This window comes from Oryctolagus cuniculus, chromosome 7 (assembly GCF_051225735.1).
Source record: "Oryctolagus cuniculus isolate XC-2025 breed Fujian yellow rabbit chromosome 7, ASM5122573v1, whole genome shotgun sequence".
In the NCBI taxonomy this organism is placed as follows: Eukaryota; Metazoa; Chordata; class Mammalia; order Lagomorpha; family Leporidae; genus Oryctolagus; species Oryctolagus cuniculus.
In genome coordinates, this window is record NC_142873.1 from 151,510,426 (window position 1) to 151,529,333 (window position 18,908).

At 51.4% G+C, this 18,908-nt stretch overlaps 1 protein-coding gene across 1 annotated transcript; it reads left to right on the forward strand.

The window, feature by feature from the left end:
* The first annotated feature begins 14,449 nt into the window (after window positions 1-14,449).
* Window positions 14,450-18,354, forward strand: LOC138850437 (phospholipase A2, membrane associated-like). Its single transcript, XM_089299237.1, has 6 exons — window positions 14,450-14,564; window positions 15,757-15,806; window positions 15,994-16,138; window position 16,285; window positions 16,362-16,467; window positions 17,873-18,354. The coding sequence occupies exons 2-6, from the start codon at window positions 15,767-15,769 to the stop codon at window positions 18,013-18,015; spliced, it is 435 nt and encodes a 144-aa protein (XP_089155363.1). The 5' UTR covers window positions 14,450-14,564; window positions 15,757-15,766; the 3' UTR covers window positions 18,016-18,354.
* The last annotated feature ends 554 nt before the right edge of the window (window positions 18,355-18,908 follow it).

The following is an 18,908-nucleotide window of genomic DNA, read 5'->3' on the forward strand; positions in this document are numbered from 1 at the left end:
AGAGGAGCAGCTGGGACTCGAACCAGCGGCCATATGGGATGCCGGCACTGCAGGCGGCAGCTTTACCCACTACACCACAGCGCCGGCCTCCCAAAGTGTTTTCGATAGCAAATCTACCACTTATTAAAACTGACTCACTGAGTTGACGGAGTGCTACAGCCGGCTCCAATCACTGGCCCCACGCGGTCATTTGCTCCTCTAGTAGGTAACGGCTTGATGCTGTCTTGCCTCCAGGTTTTCCCCTCAGAAGCCTCAGACCCTCAGCAAGAGGTAACTACCACCCACACGGAGCCCCGACTGGCTGGAGCCCACTTTGCCATCAAAATCCCTTAACGAACACGGCGTAAATGCTACGGGTGAAACAGCGGCAGAGAAAAGATTACCTCGGTTCTTTGTCTCACGTGGGAGAAGAATTTCCACGTGGACAAGACAGAGAGTGGGCCGGCGCCGCGGCTCACTAGGCTAATCCTCCACCTTGCGGCGCCGGCACACCGGGTTCTAGTCCCGGTCGGGGCGCCGGATTCTGTCCCGGTTGCCCCTCTTCCAGGCCAGCTCTCTGCTGTGGCCAGGGAGTGCAGTGGAGGATGGCCCAGGTGCTTGGGCCCTGCACCCCATGGGAGACCAGGAAAAGCACCTGGCTCCTGGCTCCTGCCATCGGATCAGCGCGGTGCGCTGGCCGCAGCGCGCCAGCCGCGGCGGCCATTGGAGAGTGAACCAACGGCAAAGGAAGACCTTTCTCTCTGTCTCTCTCTCTCACTGTCCACTCTGCCTGTCAAAAAAAAAAAAAAAAAAAAAAAAAAAAAAAAGACAGAGAGAAACGCAAGATGCATTTAAAAGCAAGATTTACTTATGTCAGAGACCTCTTGCCAGAGTGGCCAGGAGTGGGGGCTCCAAGGGAGGCAAGACCCCAAAGGGCTTGTGGTAGTGGGGTTTGTAAGCACAATTTTGGGGAAGAAGAAAACTTGACAATCAGCTTGACATTCAGTTCCAAGGCAAGGACAAAACCCAGGCAAAGACCTGAGTTGTAATCTTGTTTGCCCTGTCTGGCTCACTCATGGAGTGAACTTGTTCTCACAGCAAACTCTGAGCTCAGATGGGTGGAATCACCATTCCCTTGAGAGCCTCCTGATAATATTGGACACTCTCAAGCAGTGGGGCAGGCACTTTTGACCTTGCTAAAGACAACTTTTGGGGGAAGCAAGAATTTTTCACCCTCAGTTTCCACTGGGACCAATCTGACTGCCTCTTAATCCGCCTGACTCCTCACGTCACCAACCAAAGGAAGGCTGTGGGCACCAATGACCACCCAGGAACTTGGACATGAGCTGAACATGCCCCTCTCAGCCCCAAATCATCCATAAGAACCTGCACCCTGACCCAGTGGGGAGCCCGGGAATTAGTGCTAGTTGCCCTGGGCCTTGCTCTGCAGTTGACAATAAAAGCCCCCTTTCTTCCATCACCCACGTCTGTGCTTCCAGAAAGAACAAGCAGTGCAAAGGAAGCTTTTAAAAAAGATTTATGTTATATATTTGAAAGGTAGAGTGACGGGGGTGTGGGCAGGGGAGAATCTTCTATCTGCTGGTTCACTACCCTAATGGCTCCAATGGCCAGGGCTGGAACCAGGAGCCAGAAACTCCAGCAGGGTCTCTCATGTTGGTGGCAGGGGCCTAGGTCCTTGGGCCATTGTCTGCTACCTTCCCAGGTGCAGCAGCAGGAAGCTGGATCAGAAGAGGAGCAGCTGGGACTCAAACAGGTCCTTGGATGTGGGGTGCCGGCTTGACCTGCTGTGCCCCAACACCAGCCTCACAAGGGAGGTTTCAAGTGTGAGGGTATATTCTGGTGAGGAAAGTTAAAGATGGTGTGGGCGAGGTTGGGCCAAAATTAATATCTCAGGCTCTTGAGAATTCTAAGCACAAGCACAGGCGTGGTACGCAGTGTGCTAAGGTTTACGTTAGAGAGAGAGGAACACAGAGGCCCATGAGAGCTTTATTTAGGGAGAGTGGGCCAGGAAGGGAAAGGGGGAGTTTCATACCCTGCTCTGCCCGTTGTGGGTCCCCCCCCCCCAGGTGGAGACAGAAAAAGGAGCACCCGCCCCTCCCCAGCCTTATCAGCTTTGTGGTTACATAATGCTGCCCCAAGCCCCAGGGAAGGGGAGGTGCGTCTTGGGGAGGCGTCATCTGACTGATGAGGGGACTCCATGGGGGTGGGGTGGGGGTGCCTCCCGGTCATGAACTGAGTCTATCTCCCTGACATTTCCCACATCAAAGAGAGAGGGGATATTTTTGTATGAGAAATAACTTTGTGAGATGCTTTATCCTAGGATAGAGTTTCTGGAGTGTTCCAGAATGGGAAGAAAGAAAACTAGGGCAACACTGAAGGTTTAAGCAGCACACGGGGCCGGAGCAAGTTGTGGGAGGGCAAGTGAACCTGGTGACTGTGTGTGATCCATTGGCTATAAGTCAGAAGAAACTTACTCACCAGCTTCGCTGACAATGCAGACGTGATAAACTGATAGACAGCCAGAACTGCAATTCTCCATTTAAAGTAACAAGGTTTTCTTGGAGAGTTGATCTGTTCTTGTCACGAGTCAGATGGGCTAAGTCAGGTGGGGGGAAACTGAGGGTGCAGAATGCTTGCTTCTCCTAAACACTCTCTATAGCGATACCAAGTGCCTAATCCCACTGCACGTTTCCTCCCCAAAGCCGCCTTTCACAAAAGTGCCCACCCCACTCCTCGGGAGCCTCCAGCCTCATCATGAGAATAGCAGGGAGTGGAGCTTCCACCCTTCTGAGCTCACTGTTGCTGTGAAAACAAGCGATGGGTCCCACCCTTCAGAGGGCTCCTGTTTTATCATGAGCAAGCCAGATGGGATAAGTAAGATTACAAATTTTTCTTTTTCTTTTTATTTATTTATTTATTTGAGAGGTAGAGTTACAGACAGCGAGAGGGAGAGACAGAGAGAAAGGTCTCCCATCTGCTGGTTCACTCCCATTTGGCAGCAGACAAACAACAGGAAAACAGCAACAACTGGAGCTGTGCCGATCTGAAGCCAGGAGCCAGGAGCTTCTTCTGGGTCTCCCATGTGGGTGCAGGGGCCCAAGTGCTTGGGCCATCTTCCACTGCTTTCCCAGGCCATCAGCAGGGAGCTGGATTGGAAGAGGAGCAACCAGGACTAGAACCAGCATCCGTATGGGATCCCAGTGCCACAGTTAGAGAATTAACCTACTGTGCCACAGTGCCAGCCCCTACAAATCAGGTCTTATGATGGGTTTGTCCCTGCCTTGGACTGATTTTTTTCCCAAAATTGTGCTTAAAACTCCACTACCACCAGCCCCCAGCCCCTTCGAGTGTTTCCTGTCTTGGAGCTCCCCTCTGGGCCACTTTGACTGGAGGTTTCTGACTTAAATAAATCGTGCTTTCCTCTCTGTCTTGTCCACTTGGAAATTCTTCTTCCTTGTGAGACAAAGAACTGAGGAAGCCTCTTTGCCACCACTGTTTCACCCGTAACATTCCCTGTAAAAATTTGCAAGGCGTATTGGATTTTGATCCTGAAATGCATCTTGTAAGTTCCCCAGCCTCCCAAGCCCTCCCCACACTGCACCTTCTCCTGTTTTCCGTTCCCGCCGAATAGTTGCCTTTCTCCCTGCACTTTGCAGTCAACTCCTACAAGTCATTTTTATCCCCAGGTCTGATTCCCTAGATTAGATGCCCTGGTGATAAAAACGCTTGTGCCAATAGCCTGGAATAGAATTGTTCTCTGCTCTTGCCTTTCCTCGGTGGATGTGGACGGTCCCGTGTGGGTCCCCTGTGTTCACCTTCCCAGTGCACGCACCCTCCTGCTACAGGTCCCGTCCGCGCACTTGCGTTCCGCCAGGTAGGATGCACACACACAGCCCGGCCCCGATGCCCGCAGGTGCAATTGCACTCCAGCGCCCCCACCAGGGTTGTCCGCCAGCTACGCCCTGAGCTGCCCACCACAAGGAGTGACCACAGGGCAGGAGGCGTTCCTTTACCTTTAGACATCTGGCCCAGGAAACACAAATTCTGTATTTTGTCTGGATAATTTCTTGTGTTGGTGAGATCTTCTAAGTTTTCTGTTACTTGGTAAAACTGACCTTGACCAGAGTTTAAGAATTCTTTTGTGCATTTTGCTTTTTAATTCTTTTGATTATCAGTCCAGTTAAATTAGTTATTATCACTTGATGATCTGTGACTCTGTTTTGTTAAGATATTCTGAACCTTTGACATTTTGGGCAATCTTCCTTGGGATCCAAGTTGTAAACCAAGTCTTCTGATTTTTAGGTTTTTCCAGGGGGCCCCTGGAGACTCTCCGAGGCTCTGTCTCTCATCTTGCAGAGATGTTGAATACTTAGGCTTCTTGGTATACTAGGTTGCATAGGAAGGGTTGCCAAATAACAGAATAGCAGTAAATCTCCTTTCAGTTATATTTCTATGGATACATTGTAAATATTGATGGGAATGTTCTAAAGACTATGTGATGGCTCTGGACTAACACTATCAGTCACGATTGTTAAAATCCTGTATGCCATGAAAATAACTGAACTTTCTTTTCCATGGCTGAACTCCCATCAGAATTTTAAACATGGCTTGTCTAAGTCTTCTGTCATCCACAGTGTTGGTACTTGTATAAAAATATTTGCAATAAAATTCATAGAAAAGGTAAAACAAGTACTTACCCTTACAGGCTTCTGACAACTTTGACATCAATGGATGAAATAAAAAATTCTGAAACTGATTAGATCATGAAACTGATAATGAAGGTCAAACATAACAAGAATTTAATTCCATGAGACCGAATAAACTGGTAAAATTATGGTATTTTATGTCTTTTATTTAAAAGAGCATTGGTCCTTTAAAATATTTTGATTTCTCGTATCAAGGAAACTTCTTGCCTAAGCTGCCAATAGTTTACAGCTTTTTTTTTAATGAGGGAGGGTTTTTTTTTTGTTGTTGTTAAAGATTTACTTACTTATTTGAAAGTCAAACTGAGAGAGAGAGAGGGAGAGAGAGAGAGAGAGATCTTCCATCCGCTGGTTCATTCCTCACATTGCTGCAACAGCCAACCCTGGGCCAAGCCGAAGCCAGGAGCTAAGAGTTTCATCCAGGTCTCCCACATGGGTGCAGGGGCTCAAGGACCTTGGTCATCTTCCACTGCTTTCCCAGGCCATCAGTAGGGAGCTGGATTGGAAATGAAGCAGCCGGGACACAAAGTGACACCCATATGGGATCCTGGTGTTGTAGGCAGTGACTTTACCACAACATGCCACAACACTGGCCCCTACAGCATTTTTTTGTTTTATACAAAATGTTTAGTATTTACTTTTTCATCCCCATTTGATTGTTCCAAAATTTAAAAATTATTCATGATTATTTTTATGGCAATGTGGTAATTTGTATAAATTCAGTAAGAATCTGTTCTCTTTGTAACAGGATACAATTGGAAACATTGATATATGTTAGGATAATATGATAGGATGGCTGATTCCAGGTTTCCAACATACAATGAGTAAATAAAAATTTTCACTTCTTAGTAGGCCCAGGAAAGACAAGAGATTAGCTACTACAGGAGAAATTCAACATCTGCCTTGGTTTCACTTTATGCTCTCAAGAGGTTCCCAAGTCTGAGATTAGTAAAATAAATCACTTTTCTTATAGCACTCATGTAATAATCAAGCCAAATCTAACAAAGTGAAAGGTATTTTGCACATAAATTGGGTTTTCTTTAATTATCTTTGCTAAAAGTCAATATGACTACAGAAAGATATCAAATCCTAAGTAAACGTGACAGTATACCTGTTACTGGACTATGGCTCTGTTTATTGCTTTTCAGGATTTTAAAAATTAGTATCTACCTATAGAGTACACTGGATTCTAAACTATAGATTCCTCCAATCCAATTTTCTCCTGCTACTAAAAATAGGAACTGATAAGCTGAATAATGATATAAATTTCAAGGACCAAGCCTTAGACCTGATGTATAGACCACACAGAAATCTCAAGTAAGAGCCCCATGCCGTAACCAGATATTTAAACTACAGATCAGGGAGGTGGAGCAGAAGCAGATGTCAAAACATCGAAGCAAGATTGCATCACGAGGAGGCTCCTGCCCTCTTAATTACGCCTCGGTCATGCTGTTCCCTTCTCACTTGACAGGACGCAGCCCTAGCAGAAATTTCTCCATCAACAAATGCTGCTGCTAACTTGACTGAACTTGATGAGGGGAACCCTTCAGCCCTCCCAGGGGAATATTACCAACATCCTCCACGCAACTTTTGTTCAAACCATACACGTATTCCTTTTATAACACTCTCTTAATTTAATGCAATGATAAAATTATCCTAGATTATTCATTAAATAAGAAAATGTGCCATTGCTAATGCTATGTACTGTACCTGGATGAATCCAACTTCTGACACCAAATGCATTAATCTAAACAGTGTCCTGAGATTCTCCTGGGAATAGTGACGTTTACTTGGGACCAGCAGAGCATTGCAATAAGAACATTCTCATACTGTTGCATGCATACCCTCATTGTGGAGCTCTGCTATAATCAGATAAATATTGCTATTTTGGGGAGAACCACCCGCTAATTTTTGTCTGACATTTGATGTTACTAATTAGAAGTCTGGCATTAACCTGATCCTAAACTCTGTCTGGAACATTTCCCTCTGGAAACAGAGAATGTACCTGTTTTTCTTGATGTTATTAGCTTTCAATACAGCAGGTGTTTTGACAGTTTTCTTTTTAGCTGATCTGTTGGCACTTTGAGGCCCTTTCAGCTTTCTTAAATTAGAGACTTATATTCCTTTGTGCCTTGAATATTTCTATCCCTCCATTGTTGCTTTCCCATTCTGGAATAACTGTTATCTGTACACTGGTGTATCTATACATTTCTTTTCTACATTCCGTTTCTACCTCTAGTTTTCCCTTCATACTTTAGCCTGGGAAGATTTCTCAATCTGACCATTGAACTCTGATTTACTCTCAAACAGCTATTTCATTTCAGCGCTTAGTTCTTCGTAACTAATACTTACACATTTTCTCTTTTTGCTGATTTGTTAACTTACCTTCTGAACATTTTGCCTTTTCTGCGTGCCTATGCTTAGCATCTGGTTTTTAGTTTCTTGCCCATGCATTCTGGCAATTCTGTCTTAGATGGGATGTGTTCTAAAGTAAACTCCATGCTTTGTGCTGGATATGGTCTGTGTGCCTCAAGGTAAATTTACGGAGCAGAGAGCCAACAAATTCAAAATTTGATGCTCCTCATCGTCTCCAGTCCCAGGCAGGGGATCCCGTCAGGTTTACATCACTGAACACCTGGGAAGTAGCACTCCTGGCAGAAGCAGCCTGCTGATCCCTGGGGTGGTGGAGAACAGGAGGGAGCAACAAAGGGCAGGATGAATGAACTCGCACAGAGCAGCCGGCCTCTGCAACAGCTCTTCTCCCAGGGAGGCTTTTGGACAGCCTTGATGTAATTTACAAAATGTGAGTTTCTGAGCCTTTGGTCAGCATGAAGGGGCAACAGAGGAGGCAGAGCAGAACTTACAAGGCTTCCTCCAAACCTTCCCCTTCTCTGCTCAGGGCACAGCCACACTCTCTCCCCCAAAACCACACCCAGACGTCAAGGTCAGCTTCCTACTTCCTGTGAAACTTCGGGAGGTTCTTTGATTATTTCCTCAAGTCGAGCTTCTCTGTCAGATCTGTAGTCTTTCCAGATCGGTTTTGGCACAGGAGTCAGCAGCTCTGCTAGTTTACAATCCTGGCAGACAAAGTGGGAAACGGACACAGCACAGATTTGTGTCACAGACTCGTGCATACAGAGAATATTGTTCAAGGAACCAGGAGCCAGTCCACACATGAAGGGTGAATTGGGAGTGGAATGGAGGATAGAGGTGAGCAATGAGTAAAGTGAGACAAAGCCCCTGTCCTCCACCTCCAACGACAGCAGTGTGTGGTGCAGGGAAACCCGTGGAGCACACACTCGCAGAATGTCCCCCTTGTAGATGCATTTAGCATTTTTTTTTATTTTTTTATTTATTTTTTTGACAGGCAGAGTGGACAGTGAGAGAGAGAGACAGAGAGAAAGGTCTTCCTTTTCCCTTGGTTCACCCTCCAATGGCCACCGCGGCTGGCACGCTGCGGCCGGCGCACCGCGCTGATCCGATGGCAGGAGCCAGGTACTTATCCTGGTCTCCCATGGGGTGCAGGGCCCAAGCACTTGGGCCATCCTCCACTGCACTCCCTGGCCACAGCAGAGAGCTGGCCTGGAAGAGGGGCAACCGGGACAGAATCCGGCGCCCCGACTGGGACTAGAACCCGGTGTGCCGGCGCCGCTAGGCGGAGGATTAGCCTAGTGAGCCACGGCGCCGGCCACATTTAGCTTTTGATTCGGCAACCTCACCCGCACCACCACGCTATACACTTCCTTCTCGGGAACATTCCCTCCTGGTCCTTCCCAGCCAAGGCCCTCAGGGGTGCTTTCGTTTCTTGGGGTCACCCACGACAAAGACTCTCGGACTAGGGGGCTGACACAATAGAAATGCATCTCTCAGCATTCTGCAGGCTAGAAGCCTGGTATCACCACCAGGGCGGGATTCTGTGGTCTCTTCGCCCTCTGAACTCATGCTACTGTGTCCAGATCTGCTCTTCTTATCAGGACACCACACCTGTGTCCACATATGGTCCCATTCTGAGGTCGTGGGGAAGGCTTCAACACACAACACTGGGAAGGTGCAGTTCAGCCCTAGCACCTGAATCGCATGGTTCTGAGTTTTTCCCCTTTATGCCAGTGTTTCTCATGTAGTATTTCCTATAAAAAGATTGGATATCATGCCTACACTGCTGTTGTCTCCTTTCCTTCAATACAATCGTGGTATGATTCATACATGTTGTATATATCACTAATATGTTCTTAATATGTCCTTCTTCATGCTTCCAGTATTATGAAGGATACGGCATGACTTTAATGTGAAGTGCTAATTTTGCAATAGCACAAGGTGTACTTTGCTCATCTGTTTACTATGCATCCTACGGTATGCCTCTACTGTGATTAGATTAACCATTCTTGCAACAGGCATTTCAACTATTTCCAGCTTGGGGATGTTTTGGGTCAAATTGTCATGAACATTCCTATTTTTTAAGATTTATCTTTTATTTAAAAGTCAGGGTTACAGAGAATGTTAGGCAAAGGCAGAAAGCAAGAGAGAGAGAGAGAGAGAGAGCTTCCATCCATTGGCTTGCTCCCCAAATGGCCGCACTGGCCAAGGCTGCATCAGGCCGAAGCTAGGAGACCAGGAGCTTCTTCCAGGTCTCCCATGTAGGTGTGAGGGCCCCAGGACTTGGGTCCTCTTCTGCTCTTTCCCAGGCACATTAGCAGGTGGATGGGTGGGAAGTGGAGCAGCCGAGACTTGAACCAGTGCCCATGTGGGATGCAGGCACCACAGGCAGCACCTTTACCTGCTGTGCCACAGCACTGGCCCCACCCTGAACATTCTTCTGCAAATGTCTGTAAGCAGACTCAGTTTTCATTTCTCTTGGATAAACGTCCAGGAGATGAATTGTTCCTGAAAAGGTAAGAGTGCATTTCATTTGACAAAGGGAGGTGAAACAGTTTTCCCAAGTGATCGTTTCCGTCTACGTTCCCGCTGTTCTGCTCTGTATGCTTAAAACTGTAATGCACCTGACCCCAATAACCAGCAAACATGGCTCCCTTGCTGTAGCAAAATCTATTCCAATCCACTGTGACGAGGTTCGTGTGCACCACTCAGCTGTCCCTTCAAAGGAGACCTGCTCAGTGAGTGTAGTTGGTGGACAGCACCTAGGAGAGTCACCAGGGCTCATGACAAAGCCATGTCCCCAGTGGTGTCGCCATGGAGAGCATGGCAGGGAATGAAAGCCAGGCCATTCCGTCCCGATACAAGACTCTGCTGGCAGGCATTCATCAGGTGGGGACTCCCCGTCACATCAGCGGAGGCTTCTCCAAGCCTCCTGCTGTGTGAACCTCCTACACAACTCCGCTCCTTCCCTCTCTCCCTGCAGAGGTGTCAGACCTGCCTTCCGACCAGAGCACACGCTCCTTACTCTTCTCCCTCCCCTCCCCCATCATCTTCTGAGCTGCTTCCCGGAACCTCTCTTGCCCTTCCAACAACCTCTTGACACCTGCTGCCAAACAATCTGGATTCACATCTCTCCTGGTGTAGGCAAGAAGTGGAGAAGACGAGCAAAGTAGGACGGCTTTCCCTTCCCAACACGGCCACACACATCCAATGTTCCCCTCAAAATAAAACACACCTAAGTAAACACGGCACTCAAGGTTGTATTAACTGGGGCTGGGGCTGTGGCACAGGGAGTTAAAGCCCCAGCCTGCAGCACCGGCATCCCATACAGGCACTGGTTCATGTCCCAGCTGCAGCTCTTCTGGTGCAGCTCCCTGTTAATGCACCTGGGAAATCAGCAGACAATGGCCCAAGTGCTTATGCCCCTGACCCACATTGGGAGACCCAGAGGAAACTTGTGTCTCCTGGCTTCATTCTGGCTCAGCTCAAGCTATAGAGGCCATTTGGGGAGTGAACTAGCAGATGGAAGACCTCTCTCTCTCTCTCTACCTCTCTCATTAACTCTGTCTTTCAAATAAATAAAATAATTTTTTACAAAAAGATTCTAATAACTGCCTAGAAGGAAGCAAACAGGGCCAGCGCCTCAGCTCAATAGGCTAATCCAACCGGCGCCGTGGCTCACTAGACTAATCCTCCACCTTGCAGGGCCAGCACACCGGGTTCAAGTCCCGGTTGGGGTGCCGGATTCTGTCCCGGTTGCCCCTCTTCCAGGCCAGCTCTCTGCTGTGGCCCAGGAGTGCAGTGGAGGATGGCCCAAGTGCTTGGCCCTGCACCCCATGGGAGACCAGGAGAAGCACCTGGCTCCTGGCTTCAGATCAGCGTGGTGCACCGGCCACAGCAGCCATTGGCGGGGCAGGTGAACCAACGGAAAAGGAATACCTTTCTCTCTGTCTCTCTCTCTGTCACTGTCTACTCTGCCTGTCTATATATATATATATATATATGGAAGCATATATATATATATGTATGTATATATATATATGGAAGCAAACAGGATGATGGGAGGAAGGGAAGAGAGAAGAGGGGGTGCGAGTTAGGTCTTTCACAGATGTAACTCTTGAGGAATGCTATCCAAAATATGGGAAGAATTCTTAAACTCAGCAGTATAGAACCAAGGAGCCACCCAATCAAAACTGTGGGAAACGTCTGGAGATGCTTCACCAGCAGAGCCAATGCGGGTGGCAGACACACATAGCGATGCTCAACATCACACACCACAGGAGAGCATAACACCACGCGGTGAGACCCCGTCACACCTGTCAGAACGGCTGGTGGCCGAAACACCGACAACACCACATGCTGGTGCTGGCGTGGAGCAACAGCAACCCTCAATCAGCGTTGGGGCAAACGCCGAGTGGGGCAGCCACTGTGGAGGGAAGCTCGGCAGGCACCTTCAGAGCTGAACGCCGGCCCCTTGCCCAACGGCCCAGCCCTTGAGCTCCTTGATATCCCCCACAATGTGCAGACACAAAGCCAGCCCACCGTGTGATAGCTGCTGCTTAGATGCTGCGTGCCGACAGAGGGAACACCCCACATGGCCTTCCAGGGGAGTAGACGCGGGAACGACGGCACACCCAGAGGAGGGAGTGTTATTCGGAGATGAAATGAAAGGTGCTCTCAAGTCCCAAAAAAAAAAAAAAAAAAAAAAATATATATATATATATATATATATATATATATATATATATATATATATCAGGGAGGAGGTGTAAAGGCGTTAGGTAAATGTGAAAAGGCTGCAGGCTGTGTGATTCCGGCCACATGACTTTCAGGAAAAGGCAAAACTACAGAGGTCATAAAGTCATTACTGGGCCAGGGATTTGGAAGGGAGGGATCAACAGAGGGACACCCCGGGTGGGTGATTCTATAAGGGTGGATACCGGTCACTGTACATTTGCCAAAGCTGGAGCAGGTGCTATCCTGAAAGTGCCCTATAATGTCAACGTTGACTTTGTTTGATAGGGACGTGTCAGCGTCGGCTCATTGATGGTAACAGATGTGCTGTGGATGTTGGTGGAGCTTGTGTATTGTGGGGGCGAGCCACATGGGAACTCTGTCAGCTCAACTGTACTTTGAAGCTCATTGTTGTAAAAAGTAGAGAGCTTGTCTGGTGCCAGCAGAGTGCTAAGGCACTTCTATTGCCTGTGCCTGGACCTCACACCGGGGCCTGGGCCACCAGGGTGTCTGGAGGCAGAGCTGATCTGCCTGCTGTGCCAACACGGATCCCAGAGCTGGGCTGTCTAACCAAAGGCCAGGAAGCACCCAAGGATGACGCCTCTGAACCCTGACTGAGACATGGATCCACTGGCCAGGAGAGGAGCCAGACTGGGCGCAGGGAAGGAGGCTCCCAGGGACCCTCAGGGACTGGGGTGGGCTGCTCTGGCTTTGTACTGGGTTCCCCTGAAAGGCCGAAACGCCAGACGTTGGTGGTCCCGCGGTTGTGGGGCAGAGGCCCTGGGTGCGCTCTTGAGTGGTTCCACCTACGACAGGTCTCTCTGTGCCCATGTGCACTCCTCCATTTGCAGAAGCAAATCCAGATCTCTGCCTTTCTCTTCAAACGCCATCTCCCTGCCTGCGTGATTGCACCCAATTTTCTCTTTTTCAAAGGACCCCAGTCCTACCAGATTAGGACCCACACTAATGACCACATGTTACCAACTCGCAAGACCTATTTCCAAGTACGGTCATATTCTGAGGTCCTGACTGTCTGGTCCTCCACACGGCAAGGGAGGCTGGGGAGGGGACACAGTTCAGCCGGTGACACGTGTCTAGCGCTGGAAGTAAATTGCCTTCTCAAGGGGGAAGGGGCCTGATGGCTCTTAGCATGGACCAGGCAATCTCTGTTGTCAGAGGCTTAGAACCACAGAAGGTATTTCTCACTCCCTAGGCCCCCTGGGGACTCACACTGTCCAGGACAGATCCCCCAGGTCATGGCTCAGACACCAGGCTGCTGAGCCGCTGCTGCAGGTGGCACCTGGGGGGCTGGAACAACTGCAGGTGACACCTGGAGGGCTGGAGCCGCTGTGGGTGGCACCTGGCTTTCCCAGACATCAGCCTGGAAGATCCCCTCAGCCCTGATCTGATGGAGACCAGCCTGAGCAGCCAGAGGCCACAGCTGTGAGGGGCTGGAGGTGGGGGGGAGTGGACACCTGGCATGTTCTCGAGTACCGCAGCCTCTGTATGGAGACTGTCTTGGGGCTGTAGTTGGTGAGCGTTTACCTGACACTGTGGAAGTTAAATTCCTAGTACACGTTGGACAGCATGAAAAAAGATGCTTACACTAGGAGTTAAAAGTGGAGTCATGGGACCAGCACTGTGGCATAACACGTAAAGCTGCCACCTGCAGTGCCGGCATCCCATATAGACGCTGGTTCAAGTCCCAGCTGCTCCACTTCCAGTCTAGCTCTCTGCTATGGCCTGGGAAAGCAGTAGAAGGTGGCCCAAGTCCTTGGGCCCCTGCACCGCGTGGGAGACCCGGAAGAAGCTCCTGGCTCCTGGCTTCAGATCGACACAGCTCTGGCCATTGCAGCCAATTGGGGAGTGAACCAGCGAATGGAAGACCTCTCTGTCTCTCTGTCTCTGTCTCTCTCTCTCTCTGCCTCTCCTTCTCTCTGTGTAACTTTGACGTTCTAATAAACAAATCTTTTAAAAAAAGTGGAGTCACTAAGCCCCTGAAGGCAGAGGCAAAAGGCAGCAACAGATCTCAGAGTCCTGGTGGCCAGGAAAGTGGTCAGGCAGAGGCGGCTCCCTGCTGTTCTTTCCAGGCTTCGAAGCCTCTGGGTCAGGAGGTGGGAGACAGGCGCTGGGCCCCAGCCAGGGGACGAGGAATCCACTCCTCGGTCCCTGCCCTGCTATCTGGGGGGTTCCCACGCATCATCACTTCTCGAGTCCCGTGGTGAGAGTCCTGGAACTCTGGGGCGGGGGGGGGGGCTCAGGATGACCTCCTGGAATCAAGGACTGGCGGATGGAATGAATGCATTCCTCATGGCACACTGAGCTGCAGGAGGAGCAAAGGCCCCCTTGTCTGTGGGGTCAGTCCACGGCCTGCCCCCAGCAGATACTCCTCGTCACCTGCAGAGTGGCTGCAGGGAGGGGACTGAGCAGTGGTCACACCTAGAGCCAGGTAGGAGAATTTACTCAGGATCAAAGCCCAGAGAAAAAGCTTCAAATTGAGCCGTAATTTATTCTGGCATCAATTCTTGGCGCATATGGTCTGCGTCCCCAACTCCCTTCTGTCACCTGGTGAGAGGAATAAAAGCCGACTACACAATTGCACCAGGGAGCTGGCCTTTGAATCCACCGATTGGCCACACCCACTCCGTCCACTGCCTCACCACCCTCAACATATGAGAGAGCAGCTATTTAAGGGGAGTGAGTTCAGGAAAATCCACACAATCATTTGGAAGCATCCACTGCAGCACCTTAGGGGTAAAAACCAAGAAACGTGAGCCGGCGCCGTGGCTCAATAGGCTAATCCTCCACCTTGCGGCGCCGGCACACCGGGTTCTAGTCCCGGTCGGGGCGCCGGATTCTGTCCCGGTTGCCCCTCTTCCAGGCCAGCTCTCTGCTATGGCCAGGGAGTGCAGTGGAGGATGGCCCAGGTGCTTGGGCCCTGCACCCCATGGGAGACCAGGGAAAAGCACCTGGATCCTGGCTCCTGCCATCCGATCAGCGCGCTGCGCCGGCTGCAGCGGCGGCCATTGGAGGGTGAACCAACGGCAAGGGAAGACCTGTCTCTCTCTCTCACTGTCCACTCTGCCTATCAAAAAATAAAAAAATAAAAAATAAAAAATAAAAAAAATAAAAAAAAAAAACAAGAAACGAGCGCCCTGGAAAGGGCGTGACCATTGGTGCTCATTGTTTGACTGTGAGAGTGGCTGTCATGCATCTACATGTGTGAATGAATGCACATTGGGCATGCATGTGTGTGGCTGTGCCTAATGAGGTGTGTACAGGAGGCTGTGTGTGCACAAGTGTGCTGGAGGTATGTGTGGGCAATTGATGGGCCGTGTGTACTCGTGCGTGAGTTCAAGAGTGTGTGTGTGCAGGCATATGTTTGTATGTGTGAGCTAGTGAGTTCTTGTACGTGTAAGGAGTTGGAATGTCTAGAAAAAGAGGGCACTGCGTGAATTCTGGAGAACAAAATTTGAGGTCAAATTCCAAGGATGGAATTCGCAAGTCTTGGATCCGGTTTGGGGACCGTCAAACCATGTTTAAGTGGACGGGCAAAGCTCTGACCTCAGGAACCTCCCAGTTCCTCGGGTTGAACCTGGATTCATCCTTCCAGGAGTTCTTGGTCTGCTGGGGAGGAAGGGAGGACTCGTGAGCAGATCCTACGAGGTCTCCACGGGTGCGAGGGCTTCCTGCATGGGAAACCGTCCACAGACCTGGGAAGGGTCGGGGCTGGTATGTGCCCGTGTGTAGTACTGCAGGTCACTCCGTGTGTCTGCTGTTGAAGATAGAGGGGGTCCCCCTGGACAGAGCCTTGGGGGTGTGGCAGTGAAGAGTATGTGTGACCTCTGGAGATGCCGGGTAGGGCAGGAGAGCAGGGGCCAGGGCAGAAGCTGGGGCCACCTGGGAGAGGGGTCTAGGTCAGCCTATTTGCCCTTGTCCCCCACAGAACTCTCAACATGAAGACCCTGCTGCTACTGGCAGTGATCATGGCCGTTGGTGAGTGTTGACCATGACCTCTGACCACAGGGGTCAACCCATGGCGGGAGGCACCTCTGCCCCCAGTCTATCCTCTCATGGCAGAAGTCCTCTCTAGGTGGGAAGAGGAGAAACGACTTTGGGGAGGCAGAATGGCAGAGAGGGTGGACACAGGGCCCTGCCCCGTCACTGGACCATTTTCTCCCAGGTTTGCTGCAGGCACACTGCGATTTGATAAAATTCGCAAAAATGATCAAGCACACGACTGGGAAGGACGCTCTTCTGAATTACAATGGCTACGGCTGTCACTGCGGTCTGGGTGGCAAAGGAACCCCCAAGGATGCAACAGATCGGTGAGGCCACCCCAGCTCTCCCTTCCCCCTACTCACTTCTGGGCCCAGCAGGGGCCTCACGAACTCAGAGGTCCCAGCACGTCCCTGCTGCAAAAGCCGCCAGCACAGGCTCCAGATGATGCCAGACTCACTGGGTCTCTGCACAGGGTCAAGGGGGTGACCCAGGGGGCCCAGGGACCCTGGAGCTGTGGGGAGGCACTCACAGGATGTCCCCCTGCTCAAGTGCTGTTTTGCCCATGACTGCTGCTACGAACGTCTGAAGAACATGGGGTGTGGCACCAAACTCCTGAGCTACAAGTATAGCATAAGTGAAGGCAAAATCACCTGCGGTGAGTGAGAGCCCCACGACCCCATCGAGTTCCCCCATTCATCCCCTGAGCGCCCACTGTGGGACCACAGCGAGAGAAGCAAAGGGACACTGTCCCTGCCTCTAGTAGCTCAGGTCTGGGTGGGAGTAAGGACAGCGAGGACAGAGGTGGCCAAGACTCCAGAAGCAAGGACACCAAGGACGGACCCAACAGCGGCAGGTGCTCCAGGTCACCCCGAGAGGGGGGCCACCTCGGCTGGGCTGCACCAGCTGTGCAGAGAGCCAGGGAGGGGCACTGCGGGCATGGCAAGGAGAGATCACAGCGTGGACAAGAGGACCAGAGGGGGACCAGATGCCATCCTGTGCTGCCCAGGGAGACTGAGCAGGAGGGGGAGTGGGGAGCAGTGATGCTGGGGAGGGAGGAAGGGGCTGAGGCAAGCCAGGCCCCGAGCCCAGGAGGCATCTGGAGTTTGTCCCAGAACAGCAGGGAGCAGGTGTACACAGGAGTGAGGGTCACCTGCACTTCAGGACTGGCCCCGCCTGCAGGGTGGACGCAACAGGAAGGGGAGTAGTGATGCGGCGGGGCACAGTGCAGACAATGGCTGAGAGCAGGTGGGGGTCAGGAGGGGGGAAGGGGTGGAGAATGAAACCAAGATGCATTTGAGGCAGCGCCAGCCCAGTGTGGCGATGGCCTGGGTAGGGGTGGGGTGGGAAGCGCCTGGTCTGTGGGGGCACCACGGAGATGAGGGTGGCAGGAGCCAGGGTGGAGTGTGGGGAGGGGCAGTTCTATCAGTGCACAGGGGCAGGGGGTGGGGGGACTTGCAGCTGGTGGTGGGGGGTGCGCTGGCCTGGGCCACACTCAGAGGCCAGCAGCAGGGAGCTGCAGGTGGTCTGCTTCCCCACTGGGTGGCTCAAGGCCCAGGAAGGAAACAGAGGAGGGACGGGCAGATGGGGAGAAGCAGAGCTGAGAAGATCAAGGTGTTACCAGGGAGAAGATGATTGACAGCACCCATTTAAGAGAGGAGGACCAACAAGGCCTCTTGTGGACTGGAGCTGTCCATCAGCACGAAGTCGCATGCTACCCATGGACCATCACAGCCAAGGGAAAGGGGGTGACAGTGCCTGGCTAAGAACCATGACAATCCACTCCCAGGCCCCAGCAGCCAGTCCTGTACCCCCAGGACATAAGGAAGTGAGCCTGGTGGGTAGAAAGCCTGGAACAGCTCCCATGCTCAGCTGCTGTGTCCCCATAGGACGGGAGCTCGCCGGCAAGGTGCGAACTCTGTCCCCCATCCATCAGAACTCCAGAAACTTGTTGATCTTCCCAGAGGGGGAACTTCTGGGGAGCCGGGCTTTATGTCCCGCCCACAGGGAGCCACGGAGTGCTCCAAGCCCTCCTCTCATGTGGATCTGCTTTGTGGTTTCAGCACAACAGGACAGCTGTAGGAGCCAGCTGTGTGAATGTGATAAAGCTGCTGCCTACTGCTTCGCTCAGAATCAGAACTCCTATAACACAAAGCTCCGGAATTACCCCAGCCGGCTGTGCACTGGGAGCAAACCCAGCTGCTGAGAGCCCCTGGCCCTGACGCCTGCTCCCCCAAGGCTGAATTCCCTCGCTTTACCCCCTGCCTCCCTGGTCCTGGGGAGAACTCTCCTTTACACCCCACAGGCAAGGCAGGAGCCCTTCTGTGGCCCCCCAAGATGAGAAGCACTTGCCTGAAGCAGACCTGACCAGGCCTCTTCCCCTGCTTCCTTGGGCAGCTGCACCGGGGAGACCCAGAAGCATCTCCCCACTTTCCACGCTCTCCTCCAAGTCCAGCTCCCTGCTTAGCCCTCACAGGTGCACTCCCACTCCCAGATGCTCTTCTGAATAAAGCAATTCCCCAGCAAACCTTGGGTGTCCAGGTGTACCCTGTGCTATGGCGGACAAAGTCATAGAACACAATATAGTGTAGAGGTTAAAACACAGGCTCTGGTGTCCAATGAGCGGCTCCAGTGGTTGAGGGTGAAAGGGCAGTAGAGTGTGCTGACCTTGGTGCTTTGTCTCACGTGAAAGAAGAATTTTCACATGGACAAGGCAGAGGGAAGCAAGATTTATTTAAGCCAGAAATCTCCTGCCGCAGCGGCCAGGACGGGGTCACCAGGAGAGGCAGGTGCAAGGAACTGTGAGAGTCCAGTCTTTTTTTTTTAATTTTATTTTATTTTTTGACAGGCAGAGTGGACAGTGAGAGAGAGAGACAGAGAGAAAGGTCTTCCTTTGCCGTTGGTTCACCCTCCAATGGCCGCCGCGGCCGGCGCGCTGCGGCCGGCGCACCGCGCTGATCCGATGGCAGGAGCCAGGATCCAGGTGCTTTTCCTGGTCTCCCATGGGGTGCAGGGCCCAAGCACCTGGGCCATCCTCCACTGCACTCCCTGGCCACAGCAGAGAGCTGGCCTGGAAGAGGGGCAACCGGGACAGAATCC